General features: G+C 39.7%; 1 protein-coding gene across 1 annotated transcript in view; it reads right to left on the reverse strand.

Moving 5' to 3' along the window:
* DNAAF11 (dynein axonemal assembly factor 11) overlaps window positions 1-18,242 on the reverse strand; it is a 95,562-nt gene that overhangs the window by 62,187 nt on the left and 15,133 nt on the right. The window contains exons 2-3 of the mRNA XM_037020793.2: window positions 8,528-8,695; window positions 4,936-5,013 (exon numbers count right to left, since the gene is read on the reverse strand). Of these exons, the coding sequence (XP_036876688.2) occupies window positions 4,936-5,013; window positions 8,528-8,695 (246 nt within the window). The remainder of the gene's footprint in view (window positions 1-4,935; window positions 5,014-8,527; window positions 8,696-18,242) is intronic.

An 18,242-nucleotide genomic window follows, 5' to 3' on the forward strand; every position in this document is an offset into this window, starting at 1 on the left:
ACTATGTATTGTATCACGATGGTAAAAATATTAATTAATAAAAAGATGAATACCCAAAGACTTCTATATATTCCAGATTCAGCTTAGATAAGTGAGGGAAATTCAGCAACTTCACATCTTCCAAAATAATCATATAAATGAAAAAAGGACAACAAAATCACTTTCTTTCTAATAAATTATTAAAATAGAGACAAAAATTTTAAAAATATTGGCAAGGCTGTGAGATAACAATTACATTTTTCATCATTCAATCTGTTAATATTTAAAATAGGCTTTTAAATGTTTTTCCTCTCTTGACCCAGATTTTCACTTTGAAAGAAAAGGTCCCAGTCAAATACCTCAACTGGAAACAGAGGTAATTTGTATAAAACTGTTCAGAATAGTTCTACTCATAATAGCAAACATAAGTAAAAACACTTAAGCACCATACAATAAGAAATTATTTAAAACACTTCAATATACTCCATAATTCAGACACTGAATTATAAAAATGTGGATTCAGTCACTATATGATGAATGAGTATGCAACTTTGGATAAGAATACAATTAAGATTATGGTTCTATGTCTGTATGTTTGCTTCATATTGGCAAAAAATGTTAGATGGATTTTATGAAATTTGAAAGATACATTTGGGGTAGTTTGACTTAAGATATGGGTCTGGTATTTCTTAAGTTTATTTTGGGAGACCCTGGGAACATTTTAATTATGTTGTTCTTTTTAAGGAAAGGGTGACATTTGAAAGTCTCCACCAAGTTAAAAAATTCTTATATTTTTGATTTTGCTGAATTTTGCAGACGAAGGACCCGCCCAATGCTCCTTGTATATTTCAAAGTGATGGATCTTAATTTTATCTTCTATCATCCTACACGAAAGAATTAAACCATTTTGCCATATTTGCCATCCTAATGAACAATTCTTGCTGAACTAGCCAGGCTTGAAAAGCCTTTTCTTTGGAGGTAGGCACTCCTTCCTCCAACTGAGTCCCACCTTCCACCTCCTGTTCTGGAAAGATCCAACTCAATGATCCCTAGCGCCAGACATGGTTGACTTCCAAGGGGGGAAGCTCACGCTGTAGAAACCCCCTTCTCCTTCCAGGTTAAGTGTGGGTAAGGAGGAGGGATGGAAAAATAAGCAATTTTATTTTTCTTAGTGAATCCACATGGTGTGAAGCCGTGGAAGCAAAAATCCAACTTATGTTTAAAGTTACATTGAAATTTACTCAAGTAAGTGGGCTGAGTATGCATATCTGTCTTCTCTCACCTCAAACCTTTACAGTTAAACAAAAAGGTCATATTTACCAGCAGATAAGATGCATCCCCCCTCCCTCCTGCCCATTCCCTGGAAAATATCCTCGAACTACCCGGAGCCTAGTGCCTCCACACTCGAGCTGGAAGGTGGAACTCACATAGGAGTGTCCAGGTGAAGGTGGCCTGTGGCCTAGTCCCGAAGTTCAAAAAAGACAATAGTGACGATGCTGCCCTCTAGTGGCAAATATATAAAACATACGCCAAAACAGAGGCCTAAAATACTTAATTAACACCAAAGACAAGCCTCGGACAAGACAAATGAGAGTGACAGTTTCAATTATTACTTTGGAATTACAGATTGACATTTTACTACCACAAAACTTACACACAGGATATATTTTGTTATTCCATTTGTTCATATAAGGCGTGGTAATGGGGAGCAATGACTCCACTTCTAATGCAGAAAATGCCAATTGTGGGAAGGATCATCTCAACTCCAGCACTGGTGATAGGTTTGGGGTTTCATAGTGATAACATTTTAGGTTTTAGGATGAAAATTTTAAATGTATGGTGAACATTTATGTTTTTATTGATATAAACCTTGGTAGTCAATGAAATTATTTTTATACTAGGAGGCAAATAGGTTAAAACTAGTGTAACCTAATTAAAATCCTCATAATTTAAGCTACTGGCAGATAGGAGATGGGTGAAGAGAGCAGCTTGCCTGCCTCTGCTCCATGCCCCTGCCCTCTAAAGTAAAGCCTGCCAGTCGGCATGCCCTGCACACTCACACAGAGCCCGCAGTAGCCCTGCCAGCAAGGAGGAGGTAGATGTGGAACAGAACCTCACAGTGCAGAATAAGCTCACACCAGCCACCTAATCAGCCAGATCCTTTGTGATTATGAATAGATAGACCCGGTTTAAAACAAACAGTAAAAGCACAAAATAGAAGCTTGCAAAGTAAAACAAGAAACTACCCAGAATAACAAAACAAGGAGAAGTAAATAAGGAACACAGTTTAAGAGGCATAGAAGATCAATCTGGTACAACCAAAATCCATTTTAAAAAGTTCTAGCAGAGATCAGAGAAAACAGAGGTAACGCCTATTACCGTAACTGTGGTGATTTCACAGGTATGTGCATATATCCAAACTCAACACACTGTTCACATTAAACACGTGCAGTTTTTTGTACATCAATTATATGCCTCAACAAAGCTATTTTTTTAAAAAAGAACAATTAAGCTCCAAAAGACACCATCAAGAAAGTTGACAAGAAAACCCCCAAGTGGGAGACTATATCTGCAAGTCATATACCTGATCAGACTCTAGTATCCAGCATATACAAATAAGTCTTACAACTAAAAGTAAAATGACAACCTAATTAGAAAATGGGCAAAGGGTTTGAATAAACATTTCTTCAAAGATAAACAAATGGCCAATAAACACACATAAAATGTCCAAACTCATTAGCCATTAGGTAAATGCAGTCAGAACCACAGTGAGATGCCATTTCACACCCATAGGATGGCTACCATAAAAATAAATGAACATATAAAAGCATAAAGTAACAAGTGTTGGCAATGATGTGGAGAAATTGGAGCCCTCATAAATTGCTGGTGAGACTGTAAAACGGTGCAGCTACTTTGGAAAACAATTTAATAGTTCCTCAAAAATTTGAACAGAGAGTTGCCGTATGACCTAGCAATTTCATTCTAGTTATACTAAATTAATTGAAAACATATGTTTATGCAAAAACATGCATTAATGTTCATAGCAGCCTTATTCATAATAACCAAAAAGTGGGAACAACCCAAATGTCCATCAACTAGGGAATGGGTAAATAATATTGTGTAGCCATATAATGGAATGTTATTTAGTCATAAAAAAGAATGACACTACAACAGAAATAAACCCTGAAAACATTATCCTACAGACACTAAAAACCACATACTGTGATTACATTTACATTAAATGTTTGGAATGGGGAAAATCTATGGATATGTAAAGTAGATTAGTGGTTGTTAGGGGCTAGGGAAAGGGGTGAATAGGGAATGAATGTCAATGGATACAGAGCTCTGGAAGTGGACAGTAATAATGGATGTACAACCTTGTGAATACATGAAAAATTTTTTGAATATAAACATTAAAGAAACAGAGTTGCTTATTTTAAAATGGTGACTTTTCTGTTATGTGAATTATATCTCAATTTTTAAAATCGGTCAAAGTATGTCAGTTAACAGATATTTGGAGTAAAAAAACCCACGTTTTCCAAATTCATCTTACTTTGTTTTTAATTATTTTTTACTAGGTATAATAACCTTATGTAGTGCCAGGATACAACACAATGATTCAGTATTTGTACATATTGTGAAATGATCACCACAGTAAGTTTATTTAACATCTGTTACCACACAGTTACAGATTTTTTTCTTGTAATGAGAACTCTTAGGATCTATTCTTTCAGCAACTTTCAAACATGCAATACAGTATTATTAAGTATAGCCACCATCCTGTGCATTACATCCCCATGAAGTATTTGTTTTATAACTGAAGATTGTACCTCTTGACCACCTTCACTCACTTTGCCCATCCCTCACCTGCCGCCCTCTGCCAACCACCAATCTGTTTTGTGTATCTGTGAGCTTATTATTATTATTTTTAATTCCACATATGCGAAGTGAGTAACATCATATGGTATTTGTCTTTCCCTGTCTGACTTACTTCACTGAGCATAATGCTCTCAAGGTCCATCCATGTTGTCATAAATGGTAAGATTTCATTCTTTTTAATGGCTATATAATATTGCATTATGTGTGTGTGTGTGTGACACATACACATTTTCTTTATCCAAAAAATACATGTTGATTCCTTTTTTACATGACAAATTTGAAGTGCATTAGAGATATTAAATGTAGAAAATAAAATCATAGCTTAATAAGGAATGTATTTGTGTTTAGAAACTATAAAGAAAAGGATCGATAAGTTTGAGTATATTAAAATTTAAGACTCCTGAATGATACTAGCATAACTGGAATAAAAGAAAAGTAGTAGATGCAGGAGAAAATATTTACAACCTATATAACAAAGGATTAATATTTGGAATGTATATGAACACATTAAAAAAGATAAATCAAGAAATGTGACCACAAAATATGCACTAGTAACTCACACAATAAGAACTATAAATATTCAATAACCTCTGAAAAGCTCAATAATAATAATGAGATGTGAATTTTAGAAATTATTTGATAACAATATTTTTCAATTTTTTTCCCCATCTTTAAAAACAGTATTAGCAAAGTTGTATAAAAATGGTATTCACATGGACTATTAGTATAAGAGTAAACTGAGACAACCTTTTGTGAGAATAATTTGGTAATAATTTGTCACTATAGTCAATAATTTGACAATACTCATAATATGATCCCATTGACACAAAGCAAAATGAAGTAAAACTACTTTATCCACACCAAACTGTTAACACCACTACTTCTGGGAAAGAATTAAGTTAGGAAGGGGTGAAATGGACTTCCATTTTTGAATTTGTGTCTCATCATTGCTTGAATTTTTACAAGAATAAACACTTATTTAAAATGTTACTTTGAAAAGGTATCTGTTGTTTAAGCAATACTGTGTAATTTTAAATCTCAATTTTAATTCATAATAAAATAGAAGAAAATTCTTACCTTCCAAATTTTCAATTTTTTCAATGTTGTTTAAAGCTAAATTCAAATATTCAAGTTTCTTGAGTTTGCTAACATTTTCTGAAATACACAAATAATGCAATTAACCTTCAAGATAAATGACATTTTTACATAATCTATTGTGAAAATAATGAAGATCTATTGATTATGATGGTCACCAAAACCATATTGCTTGTTCACGTCAGTGCCTGTACATCAGACATTGTTGGTTGCCTATGCAGCATCCACTTCTTTCTCCATCCTTCCTCGTACAGCCCAGTTCTGCTCTCGTCTCTACCTAACCCTAACTCCAGGGGGTTAAGCCTAATGAACCAAGCTAGACTACTGCAGGGCGATCCCATGTTCTGTCAGCTCAGGAACTCAGTCTAACAGACAGCCCTTGGCAATCTCCTGGCAACCAGATGCCGGAGAGGGCACACATACCAAGATATATATTCCATGCTTGGGGAGTTCCTTTTTTTTTTCTGCTGGATGTTAAGAAGGAAATAATATCCTTATTGATTCTCACAGTCATCTTGCAAGCATGAGGAAACTAGCTGTAGGAGGACACCCACCCCATGGCTGATGGAGCAGAGAGAAGGAATCAACTAACACCGGAGACCGCTCCATCTCTAGGCTTGCAGTTGGGTACAATGTTAGATTTCTTTACTGAAAGTCACATTAAGTTGGGTTTTCCTCTACTTGAAGCCAAAATCATTCTGATACACACAAGATTATCATTTTTAATTAAAATGAAAGCCAATATAGGCAAAACAGTCAGCACAAATAAATCAAGGAATTGCTGTAGTGTGGGGCCCTTTACAAACAGCTAATGATACCAGAGCAAACATTGCCACGTGCTCATTATATGCCACATAATTTTCTAAGCATTTTACATATATTATATCATTTAATCCTCATAATAACCCCATGAGGTAAAAATTATTGTTGTCTCTCTTTTACAAATAAGAATACAAGTCACGCAGAATTAATCCACTTGCTCAAGGTTAAGTGGTAGAGCCAGGAGATTTGCCTCCAAAGCTTGGCACTAAATTGTCACACTACACCTTTAAAGAACTGTGCTTTCTAAGATGACGTGAATGTGGAAAACCCTGCTAAGGAATGTGCATTGTGCGCAACCTCGCTCAAAAATGCCTCATTTGCCTATTTTTCAAGGATATTATGAAGATGAAATACAATGATTACAGACCTCACCTTTATCATCATTATGTTCCACTTACAATTTACAAAATACCATGTATTTGTTCCATTAGACCTGAGAATAACAGTTTACCTTTCTAAGCCTCAGTTTACTTGTTTTTTGAAATGAAGATTTTGGAATAAAATGCTGAAGTTTCTCTCAGCAATTAGATTCTTCTAAGTAATAGTGATGTTTATAAAAGGTCCTCTAGGCCGCATCTGGGCATTTGACAGTCATCAGACTTATTGAGCTCTCTGTGTCAAGGATTATGATAGATGGAGTGTCTGGTCTGCACCCTGAATGAAAACACTTGAAGTTATTACTGTTGAAATTGCCAGCCTATGATAAAAGACCTGTTCCTTCCCCACACTTGTTGCATGTATAACCCTCTAAAGATGAAGAGTCATCTGGTGGGAAAGATTTATTGAGGAAGGATTTCTTAAGTTATCCCTTGAGGACAGCGGGCCAAAGGGGTTGGGAAGAAAAAGGCTCTGTAAGTAAAAATGCCTAGAGCCTCTGGGCAGCAGGTGGGGGAGTCGGTGCTCTAGCCCCAACCACCCTGGAAGCAGCTCTCACCAGCTGCCATCCCCAGACCTATAAACCTGTGGTGGACCAAATCTTTCCCCCAGTTCAAACAGCTCAGCTCTCAGCTTTACCCAGTCTTGAGGCTCTGGGAAATCTGTTACAAATGCAAAGTCCAGGAGCCCACCCAACAGGCTCTGGTCAGTAGATGTGGGCTTTAGCAGGACCCCAGATGGGTCCTCAGCTCACGTTTGGATCAACACTGAGCAGAACCTTCCCTGCAGCCCATCTGGACCTTGGGATGACAAAGAGAGCTTCTGGAAAGGCAACTGTTCTGCAAACTCTGTCTACCTCAATCGCACAAGAGCGAGTGTGAATCCTAGAGAAATAGTTTTACTTGCTAAATAAATGCCTAAATGCCTATGGGTGGAGTAGTGCTGAAAAATCCCATTATTAGGATTTAAAAGAGTGTTTAATTTAAGAATACTTTGGAAGCAAAATTTAAGCTTTCTCACAGCTCTGAAAAGGACTGAAATACTATGCTATTAATTAGTAATTGTGATGGACCCAGCTGTGGAGATGAAAATTTCGGGAACTCTTTTAGCTCTGTACAATTAGGATGGGTCTTTAGTGCCCCCATGCATAAAAGCTGGTGGTTTTCTATAACAGCCTTTTTAATTGAATAATATGCCAGAGTTTCTAATTTCTGATAAAGTGAAAGATACCAAAGATAATTACCTGAAGAAATTTAAAGAATTTACCTTCAAAAAATGATATAAATTTTTGCAACCCTAGAGCCAATTTTGAATTATCCATCAAACTAGGGCAAGTGTACCCCCAGGGTTTCTTGGCTCAGCAGTACTAACATTTGGGGCTGGGTAATGCTTTGCCGGGGTGGGGGGCTGGCCTGGGCACTGCAGGACAGTTAGCAGTGTCCCTGAGCTCTGCACACTACATGCCAGCAGAAGCACCCCCATCCCCCAGCCACATATACACACTTGTGACAACCAAAAATGACTCCAGACATTGCCAAACGACACTGTGGAGAACCACCGCAAATCAAATATTAAAATATAATCTTAACAGCTAATCTGTGGACTCTACCAACAGAACCCACAGGAGATGGTGATCTCTGGGATCTCCCTGCTAGCACACAAGACACTGTTTGGAGCCCCATATCTCTATAAAGTAGGGGGCTCCTATGGGGAGGGGGAGCCTGTGGTTATCCAGCTCTGCATGTGACTAGGTGGATGAGTTAAATTCTGGGGGCAGCATTAGAAAGCCCACTTGGCTGCAAGACTAAGCCACGTTCTCCAAAGTGTCACTTCTGTCTAATATTTTGATCTTCATCCACCTGACTCCTATATTTACCTCTCATTTCATCCCAAACTGGGGCACTCAATGGATATAACTGAGGCACCCGCTCAATACCCAACATGGAGCCCCGCGCCATGCACATATACATTCTCAGTAAACGTGGCAGAACTAGCTCCCATAGGCTGTAGGAATCTGATAAGGATTTACTGAACCCCACTTAATCCTTTCTGAGTGGTGTTGAACCATGACAAATTCCTGAATTATATCCTCCTTCCTTTCAAACTTTTGAAAAACCAGGCCAAAAATGAGCAGGTCAACTAATATGCTCCTGCCTTTAGCTGTTCCTGCCTTGATGGTGGTCTTGAGGGGCAGGCAGACCAACCAAGCTTAGAAAGATAGGGGGACATGTTCCGTAACAACTCTCAGGAGATGGCTGCCTATTTCCCCATGTAATTTCTTTTTCAGCTGTTGTTTTCCTCTAAGACTAACACATTTTCCAAAGTTCTCCCAGTCAAAATGTTAAAGAAACCATGAGGAAAAGGCCTGACAACTTACCAATTTTTCCAATGAGATTGTTTTGAAGATAGAGGATTTTTAAATCCCGGCACCATTTGTCAATATGTTCCAGTCTCTCTATTTCTTGCTGATGCAAGGAGAGCTCCTCCAGGGAAAAAATTACACAGTCATTGTGTTCTGCATTCCGTCTGATAAGATCTTCTGTGACTGTAAGAAAATGTGTTGCATATTACATCTCCATCCCCCCATTCATCATCAGGTTATTACATTACTAATGGACTGGTTTTTCTTTGCAGTCAAATACCAATTCTCCAGGCCTGAGTGATATTTTTTTAAAGGGAAGACATCAGAGAAATGCTGCCTTCTGCTGGAGTCTTGTGACCTATGGTGAGTCAGAGCGAAGAAAGAGATGATACCTTTGTCTCTTTTGGCGCAGGGTTTGCATGTATTTTGCTGTGTGGATGGAGACACAGTTGTGGGTAATGACTATAAGACTGCTGATATGGAATATTGTAATAGTATGTATCATACCCAACTGGATGAGGCCCACACAGAGTAAACCAACACAGAGCAATTGCTGAGAGGCACAGTCGGGTGCACAGAGGGCAAAATATGCAAGCACCTCCCATCATTCAATAAGGTAAGGTTCATTCATTCATTTAACTGATATTTACTAATTTAACAAAAGTAGAAGAGAAAGGAGTGGAACACCCTAAATTTTACTTTGCATTTTATCAAGCAACCACCACTGGTTCTGTTTCCCAGAGGGATGAGGGAAACTGCTCACAGCCCTAGGGGTGAGGAGAGTCCCCTCCCCTATGACAAGAGCAAAGTGTAGCACCAGGCTGGCCTGACTCAGCAGTTCAGGACCTTGTGACAACAGCAGACAGCCCCAAGGGGCTGGAGACTGCACCGTGGTCCACAGCTGGAGCCAAGAACAGACAGGAATCCTCTCCCTAGAACATACTCAAATGAAAGAGGCCATGACGATGGAGAAACCCTTCATTTCCCAGTGCTATTAAAAAATTATTAATCCATTAGAACCCTCACATTTTCGGAGTAATGTGAAAATGCCCAGCCCAAGAGACAATAAAGATTATTTACTGACACTTCCAAGGTTCCAGGCACTATCCTAAATGCTTTGCATGTGTAAATTACTGTTTACTTATGTCAGATAGGGGACTGAGGCACAGAGTTTGAATAACTTGCCCAAGGTCTTGGTAATAAGTGCCAGGGCTGGGTTTTAAGTGCAGGAATTTGGCTCCCCACCTTGTGCTTCTAGCCACTGTGCTACACTGCCCCAAACATAAGCAAGTAAGAGCCTCTCAAGACTTCTCAGGCTCCCTAAAGGTACAGGTTCCTCTAGCTGAGACAAAGCTCTTCATAGCACCTTTAGCTGCCCTGTTCTATGCCACATCCTTATTAAAAGTAGAGTTTGCCTTTTTTTCCCAAATGTGTTATATGAACTTGATCATTTGTGTGCAGTTAGTTGAAGCCCCTGCTAATTCTAGTGGTAGGAGATGGGGCTGCACGCAATGGCAGTTCTTTGGAAGAAAGACGGGAGGAATATAGAGGTTGCAAGATTAAAATACCACACATAGGGAATGTCCTGCTGCTCTAAGCTGCGGCTCAACCAACAGACAGACGCGACTGCAAACCAGGCCCTGGGGAGAGGTGGGGCCAAAGTGTCTGAGAAGGAGGCTAATAGGGCAGCCCACCAGCCCTGGCTCAGAGGTCCCCACTGCCAGCTGCACTCTGCTATCACTGCACGTCGCCCCTTGTAGGTAAACCGGCTTAAATAGACTGCTCTATTCAAGGAAAAGAAACAGAAGTTTCTGAAAACCAAACCTGTAAGAGAAGGGCACCAAAACTACTCTCCACACATCTCATCACCAAGCTGGTTCTAACAGCTTAAATCAACTGCTAGTAAGTGGGTGCAGCCAAGTGGAGGACACAGCAAAGCTGCTGTGCAGAGTCAAACGTATTATCTGCCTCTGCGATTTACCTACAAGAATTCTCTTAGCAGGTCTGCAACATGGGTTAAAGGGTTAAGATGGTGCAACTAAGTGTTATTTCAGCTACCTTAAGGAAACGTGGGAACTACTCACCACTCTAGGTGAGATCCAGCTCCCCTCAGGCACCATGTTCTGGCACAGAACCCAGGGAGTTTGAAAGATATGTATTAAATATAGCCTTCTGGGTGTTATGAAGGTATACTAGTCAAGTGAGGAAAATGCATTTTATTTGGCAGTTTGATTACAATTTGATACATGGGCCTCCACTTACATGCTTTCTGTGGATCCCCAGTCATCCCGAAAGGCTTAATGGGGGATCCACATTGAAGATACAAGTCTGACTCTAATCCCACAGAAGCTGCCATCTCTAAGTACAGGTCAGTCAAAACTGTCCGGGGGAATTCTGAGAGCATTTTGTTAAGCATCACTTGGTCTCTGGCCTCGGATGACTGTATCAGCATCTGCAGAACCCCTATGGGCTTCTTGGATCTCAGGGACACTAAAGGTGTCACAGGCCCCTCCAGCACTACAGTCTTAAATTCTTTTCCAATTTGTTCGACCCTAATGGCTGGCAGGTTCCTCCAACTGCTGACAAAGTTACTACTGGTAACAAACAGCCTTTCTCTGTTCTCTCACTACACCTTTCTTAAAATTTAAGGAATTCTTTTCATTATGCTTTTATATGTGTGAATTTGATCATTTCCTTGCAGTTGTCAAATATTCCCTTTCAGAAGCATGGACATATTAGGAAGAAATTATGTTGATCCCTCTCTCTCTCCTAACCACAAGAATTAAGATAACAAAAATCACTCTGAGTTGAGGGGGGTGGGGGACAGGAACCTCCCTTAGCACAAATTACTAATTCTCACACACACACACACACACACACACACACACACACACACACACACGGGAAAGGAGGGACTATGAGTTCATTTAGCATCACATGCAAGTTTGCTCAACATAAATCAGGATAGATTAAAAGAAAACGGAGAATCACAGAGAAAGGAGGTAAAACTGTGAAGGGCTAGAATTTCCCAGTGGCCCTTTTGTGAACTTTTGTAAATTAAGCAAACCGCTGTGTGGCATACCGTTTCCTGGCACTCGAGAAATTGTTGTTGTACAATACTGTCTCTCCTGTAATGGCAAACATTTGTACAAAAATCAGAGTCCCCAAGAAGAAATGTGTAAGATGACCTATACGATATATGGAGATGATAGTGTTTCATACTTGTAATCAGGAAAGCATTTGGCAGTTTTATATACTATATCATTTAGACCAAACGTTCTTTAATTCCAAGGAGCATTGTTTACCTTTAGAAAGTCCTATTCCGAATAATACTGGATTTCTAAGAAATCATTCTTGAAATTTTAAAATGTTTTGGAAGCATTCATATGTCAACATGAGATTATTTCGAGAGAGATAGCATTACAACACCTATCATCTGGTGCAGAAGAACAGGCCAAGGCACTACACAAGACAATGCTCCCACTTTCCTATTTTATAAAAGTTCAAATAGGAAATAAAGCATTTGTAAGAAACGTGGATTGTAAGAAGTGCCTCACTCATAGAGATGCTGACCGAAGCGTGCATGGCTACTGAAGCGAAACACTGACAGTTTCAACCACAGATTCATACTTACAACATTAAAAGAATGCTGCTGTGGAATCCAAAGGTTTAACCAAAACTCACCGGCCAGCCTAGGCTTCTTTTCAGCTCCTTGCCATGATAAGCTTCTCCTTAACCTGAGAGGGAGCCGATGCAATGGCTTCGCAGGCTAAGGAGGCAAAAGGCAGAAGGAAGTTTCTGGAATCCTAGAGTTTGTCAGGTCGTGTTGCTTCTACAAAGCTTCCCAGTGTATTAAGCAGAATTCTAGAAACTTCCAAAGCCAACAATTTAGTGTTCATTCCGTCAGGATATCTATCATATTTTATAAACAGCACTCTATTTCTAGCTGGATTAGAATAAAGTCAACAATAAATGTTTATGGCAGATTTTGCATAATTTTTAATTATCTTGAAAGACCTAGCAGATAAATAAATGAAATGGAGATTTAAGAGAAATGAAAGGATTATAAAAACAAGGTAGTTACTTCTTACGGCATCTAAACTTTTTCTTCTTTTATTACTTTTGATGGAAACTTTTAAAAACAAAATTACTCACTTTCTGGGTTTTTTTTTTTTTTTCACTGGTTCTGGGTCATCACAGGGAGCGTCAGGATACCGGGAGGAGCCCCAGAGTAGAGCCTGCTGTTAAAGAGCATGATAAAGTGCTAGGGGGCAATGACAGTAAAGTGCAGAAAGCACACCGAGCACAAACGAGGGACAGGAGGGCATCACAAGAGGCAGCATGCAGAGGCCTGAGCTGAATCTTGAAATGTGAGTAGGTATTTGCCAGATAAACAAATGAGGAGAGGGCACTTCAGGCTTCAGTAGCTGCTATGATGCTCTGCCCAGCTCCCCCTTCAGAACTGAAGGACTCATTCCTCTAGCTCCCGGGAGTTCTGCCAAGAGACAAACATCAGCCACCCTCCTTTAGACGTCACCTCAGCTGAAAAGACACCTCAACCAAGGTCAGTCCCCCTCCCAGGAAAGTCCAGACCCAGTGCTGGTTGATGGGGAGCTAGCTATGAAGGCTCAGCCCTCTCATCCCAACTTGGGAGAATTAGAAGGTCCAGTCCAAAGTCAGAGCTCTTTCCAAACTCCAAGAAGTTTAGCTAAGGCCTTTGTTAAGATGTATCAGAGCCCAACTGCCCTCTCTGCCCAGTCTTGCTCTCTCCCCTCCCCACTCCCTAATAAACCTCCTGCATGCTAATCACCACCAAAAAGCCTGCTTCTTGGGGAGCTCAACCTGGAAGAGCTGATCCCAGAAGGGGTACATAAAAGCAGATCTAGCTAACACAGGACTTTGAAGCTGGATTCTGCTGCCTAAGAGGCAATGAGGACACCATTACCATGGTAGGTGGAGCACAGATGCATCTGGCACAAGGCAGCTGTGCAATGTATAATGTTTGTAGTGCTGTTGAAGAGATGTGGCATCTTAATCCATTTGGAATACTAACAAAAACCCCATAAACTAGGTGGATTTAAACAACAAACATTTGTTTCTCACTGTTCTGGAAGCTGGAAGTCCAAGACCACAGCACCAGCAGATTCAGCGCCGGCTGAGAGCCTGCTTCCCCACTGATGGCAATCTCATAAGGAGAAAGGGGCAAGCTAGGCTCTGGGGCCTCTTTTGTAAGGGCAATAATCCCAATCATATGAGCTCCACCCTCATGAACTAATCACCTCCCAAAGGCCCCACCTCCTAATACCACCACCTTGATGGGTAAGATTTCAGCATGTGGATTTGAGAGGGAGGCAGAAATATTCAATGAATAACAAATGAGACACTACAGAGGGAATGCACTAGTGAGAGTGACACACCAAGCATTTGAGACTATGGAAAGAAAAAAGGTCTCAAGCATCATTTCCTTTTTAAGAAACCAGAAAATGAACAAATTCAATCCAAAGGAAGCAGGCAGAAGAGAGAAAAAGGATAATACCAGAAATCAATGAATGAAAAGCAGAAAAATAGAGAAATATCCATACAAATTCCTTAAGAAAAAAAGTTCATAAACTTGTAGCCAGACTGACCAGTAAAAAACAGAAAAGACATAAATTACCATTAGGAAAGAGAGTGACATCATATAGATTGTACAGACATTTAAAGGTTAATAAGTAATATAAAATAATAAATTCAAGAACTTAGATTAAATGGAAAAATCCCTTAAAAGGAACCAACAACCAAGGCTCACTCACTAAGACATAAACTGAACAGCACTATATCTACTAAAATAATTGACTATGTAGATAAAAATCTTCCCACAAAGAAAACAATAGAACAAATATCTGCACTGATAAATTCTACCAAACATTTAAGGAAGAATAATACCCAGTATACAAACTCTTCCAGAAAATTTAAGAGGAAGAATATGCCCTAATATATTCTATAAGGCCATTACCCTGAACCCAAAACCAGAAAAATACATGGCAAGAAAAGAAAAGTACAGATCAATGTCTCTCATGAACACAGATGCAAAAATACTAAAAAAGAAGTGTAGCAAATCAAACCCAACATTATAATGGAAAGATAATGCATCATAACTAAGTGGGTTTATCCCATGCATGCAAGGTTGGTTTAAGGTTTAAAAACCCATGAAATACACAACATTAAGATGTGAAAAAAAAAGATAACACTAGTAAATGCAGAAAATGGTTTGATAAAATCCAACATCCATTCCTTATTTTTTTCAAAAAAGAAGAAAACTTGCAGCAAACTAAGAATACAAAAGAACTAACTCAACCTGATAAAGGGCAACTACAAAAGACCTACAACTAATATCACACACAAAGACTGAATGCTCCCCCTAAGATTGGGAAAAAGGCAAAGGTTTATGTTCTCACCACATCAACATTGTATTGAAGGTTCTTGCAAAAAGGAAATAAAAAGAAAAACAGATGACACAACTAGCTATGGACAACATCCAGTGGAATCAACATAAGCTACTAGCACTAGTAGCAGAGGCTAGAAAGTCTGCAGGATATATAAGATCTATTGAAAAAGAGTATATGTCTGTATACCAATACCCATTTACAGTGGCACCAAAATATGAATGGATACATCTGACAAATATGTGCAAGGTCTATCCACTGAAAATTACAAAAAAAGAAAAGAAAAAGTTCTAAGATCTACATAGATGGAGACATATGCCTGTTCATGGGTCAGAAGATTCATGATTGTCAAGATGTCCACTCTTCCCATATTGAGATACAGATTTAACACAGTTCCAGTCAAGATCTCATCAGGCTTTTTTGTACAAATTGACAAAATGATACTAAAACCATATAGAGATGCAAAGGATCTTGGATTACCAAAACAATCTGGAAAGAGAAAAATAAATTTGGAGGACTAACACTACCTGATTTTGAGATTTATTATAAAGCTACAGTAATCAAGACAGTGAGGTACTGGCATAAAGAAAGACAAACAGACCAGAGACTCAGAAAAAAAAAAGTCCCAAAATAGATCCATACCTATATAGACAAGTGACTTATCCAAAGGTGCAATGGCAATTTGACGGAGAAAGGACAGTCTGCAACAAATGCTATGACTGGAGTCTCACATTTTAAAAAAAGAACTTTAACCACTTCACATCATATCCAAGAACTGAGTTAAATGGATGATAGAATAATGTGAAGCCTAGGAGGGGCTTAAAGATGGCAGTATGAGAAGTAAGACAGAAACCTTCTCCCAAAACCACAGATAATAAGAAAATATAGCAAATACAACTAATCCTGAAAGAGCAGCAGGAAAGAAGACTGCAACAGACTGCCTACATCTGGGGAAAAGAGAAAACCTCATGAAAAAGGGTAAAGTAGCAAAGCTGCAGTCCGGCAAGACCCAAGCCCTTCCCCCACCCCAGCTCACCAGCAGGAGGAAGAGAAAGGGAGTGGGGAGGCGGTGGAGGCCTGGGCCTGCTGGACACCCAGCCCTGGAGGTTTGCTCTGGGAGCATGGACCTATACTGCATGGTGCTCTGGAGACTAGTGGGGTCGGAAAGCTAACACAGGCAGAACACTTGGAGAGACTGAGGTTCCAGCAGCTTGTGGAGGACAGGTACCCACATCTGACTGCTCTGGGACAAAAGAAAGGTGGGCACTCTGAGAGACTTCCCAACAGTGAGAGGGCTGCTAAAGAGGCAAGGATTGCACAGAGTTTGCTGCTCAGGAAAAAGGATGGGTGGATAAAATCATCCGGGCACACTCAGTTAGGCAGATTGAAAACTTTTGGAAGCTTCAGGTGCTCCATGCACGTGGCTGGCAACACAGCCCCAAGACCCCCCACCACAATATTCAGCATGTCGCTCCTTTCTCCAGGCCAGCACTGGCTCCCAAACCTACTACCCCTGCCATTGTGCCAGGCCAGCCAGAGGGCTGCACTGCCTATGGCAGCTACAAGGATGTAGCATAGAGACTCCTCCCTGTGCACTCAGCCAGCTGGCCCTGTCAGTAGAAGCAGTCACTGTAGCCGGGAAGCAGGAAAGAGCTCTTTCCTCTCGGTAGGCACCAGCTCCACTTGCCTGCTGTCACCCCCAAGTGCTAAGTAGCTCCACAGAGTACAGCTTCTGGGCACTAGAGGGCGCTGTGTACACGAAGTAATTATTCCATATTATTCATTAAAAATATGAAACATTAAAAGAACCTGGTACAACCCAAAATCCCACAAACACCAGAAAGAGGGCCATGTGAAACTGAAATCACCAATCTTCCTGATAAAGATTTCAAAATAAAAATCATAAGCATGCTCACAGAGCTACAGAAAAATATTCAAGACTTCAGGGAGGACTTCAAGAGAGAGATAGAAACTTTGAAAAATACAGCATCCAAAATGAAACATACAATGCAGGGATTCAAAAGCAGATTAGATGAGGTAGAGGAGATGGTAAATGAAGTAGATACTAGAGAACAGGAACACAAAGAAGCTGAAGTACAGAGAGAAAGAAGAATCTCTACGAATGAAAGAATATTAGGAGAACTGTGTGACCTATCCAAATGGAACGAATAGAAGTGCATAGATCTCCCAACACAAGGGACCCAAGGAAGACATCACCAGGACATATAATAATTAAAATGGCAAAGATCAAGGACAAGGACAGAGTATTAAAAGCAGCCAGAGAGCCATCCTGCCCAAAGTAATATACAGATTCGATGCAATCCCTATCATATTATCAACAGCATTCTTCAATGAACTGGAACAAATAGTTCAAAAATTCATATGGAACCGCCAAGGACCCCAAATAGCCAAAGCAATCCTGAGAAGGAAGAATAAACTGGGGGGGGGATCTCGCTCCCCAACTCCAAGCTCTACTACAAAGCCAGAGTAATCAAGACAATTTGGTACTGGCACAAGAACAGAGCCACAGACCAGTGGAACAGATTAGAGACTCCAGACAGTAACCCAAACATATATGGCCAATTAATATATGATAAAGGAGCCATGGACATACAATGGGGAAATGACAGTCTCTTCAACAGATGGTGCTGGCAAAACTGGACAGCTACATGTAAGAGAATGAAACTGAATCACTGTCTAACCCCATACACAAAAGTAAACTCAAAATGGATCAAAGACCTGAATGTAAGTCATGAAACCATAAAACTCTTAGAAAAAAACATAGGCAAAAATCTCATGGACATAAACATGAGTGACTTCTTCATGAACATATCTCCCCAGGCAAGGGAAACAAAAGCAAAAATGAACAAGTGGGATTATATCAAGCTAAAAAGCTTCTGTACAGCAAAGGACACCATCAATAGAATAAAAAGGTATCCTACAGTATGGGAGAATATATTCATAAATGACAGATCCGATAAAGGGTTGATATCCAAAGTATATAAAGAGCTCACACACCTCAACAAACAAAAAGCAAATAATCCAATTAAAAAATGGTCAGAGGAGCTGAATAGACAGTTCACTAAAGAAGAAATTCAGATGGCCAACAGACACATGAAAAGATGCTCCACATCGCTAATCATCAGAGAAATGCCAATTAAAACCACAATGAGATATCACCTCACACCAGTAAGGATCGCCATCATGGAAAAGACAAACAACAACAAATGTTGGTGAGGTTGTGGAGAAAGGGGAACCCTCCTACACTGCTGGTAGGAATGTAAATTAGTTCAACCATTGTGGAA

Source organism: Manis javanica, chromosome 2 (genome assembly GCF_040802235.1).
Source record: "Manis javanica isolate MJ-LG chromosome 2, MJ_LKY, whole genome shotgun sequence".
In the NCBI taxonomy this organism is placed as follows: domain Eukaryota; kingdom Metazoa; phylum Chordata; class Mammalia; order Pholidota; family Manidae; genus Manis; species Manis javanica.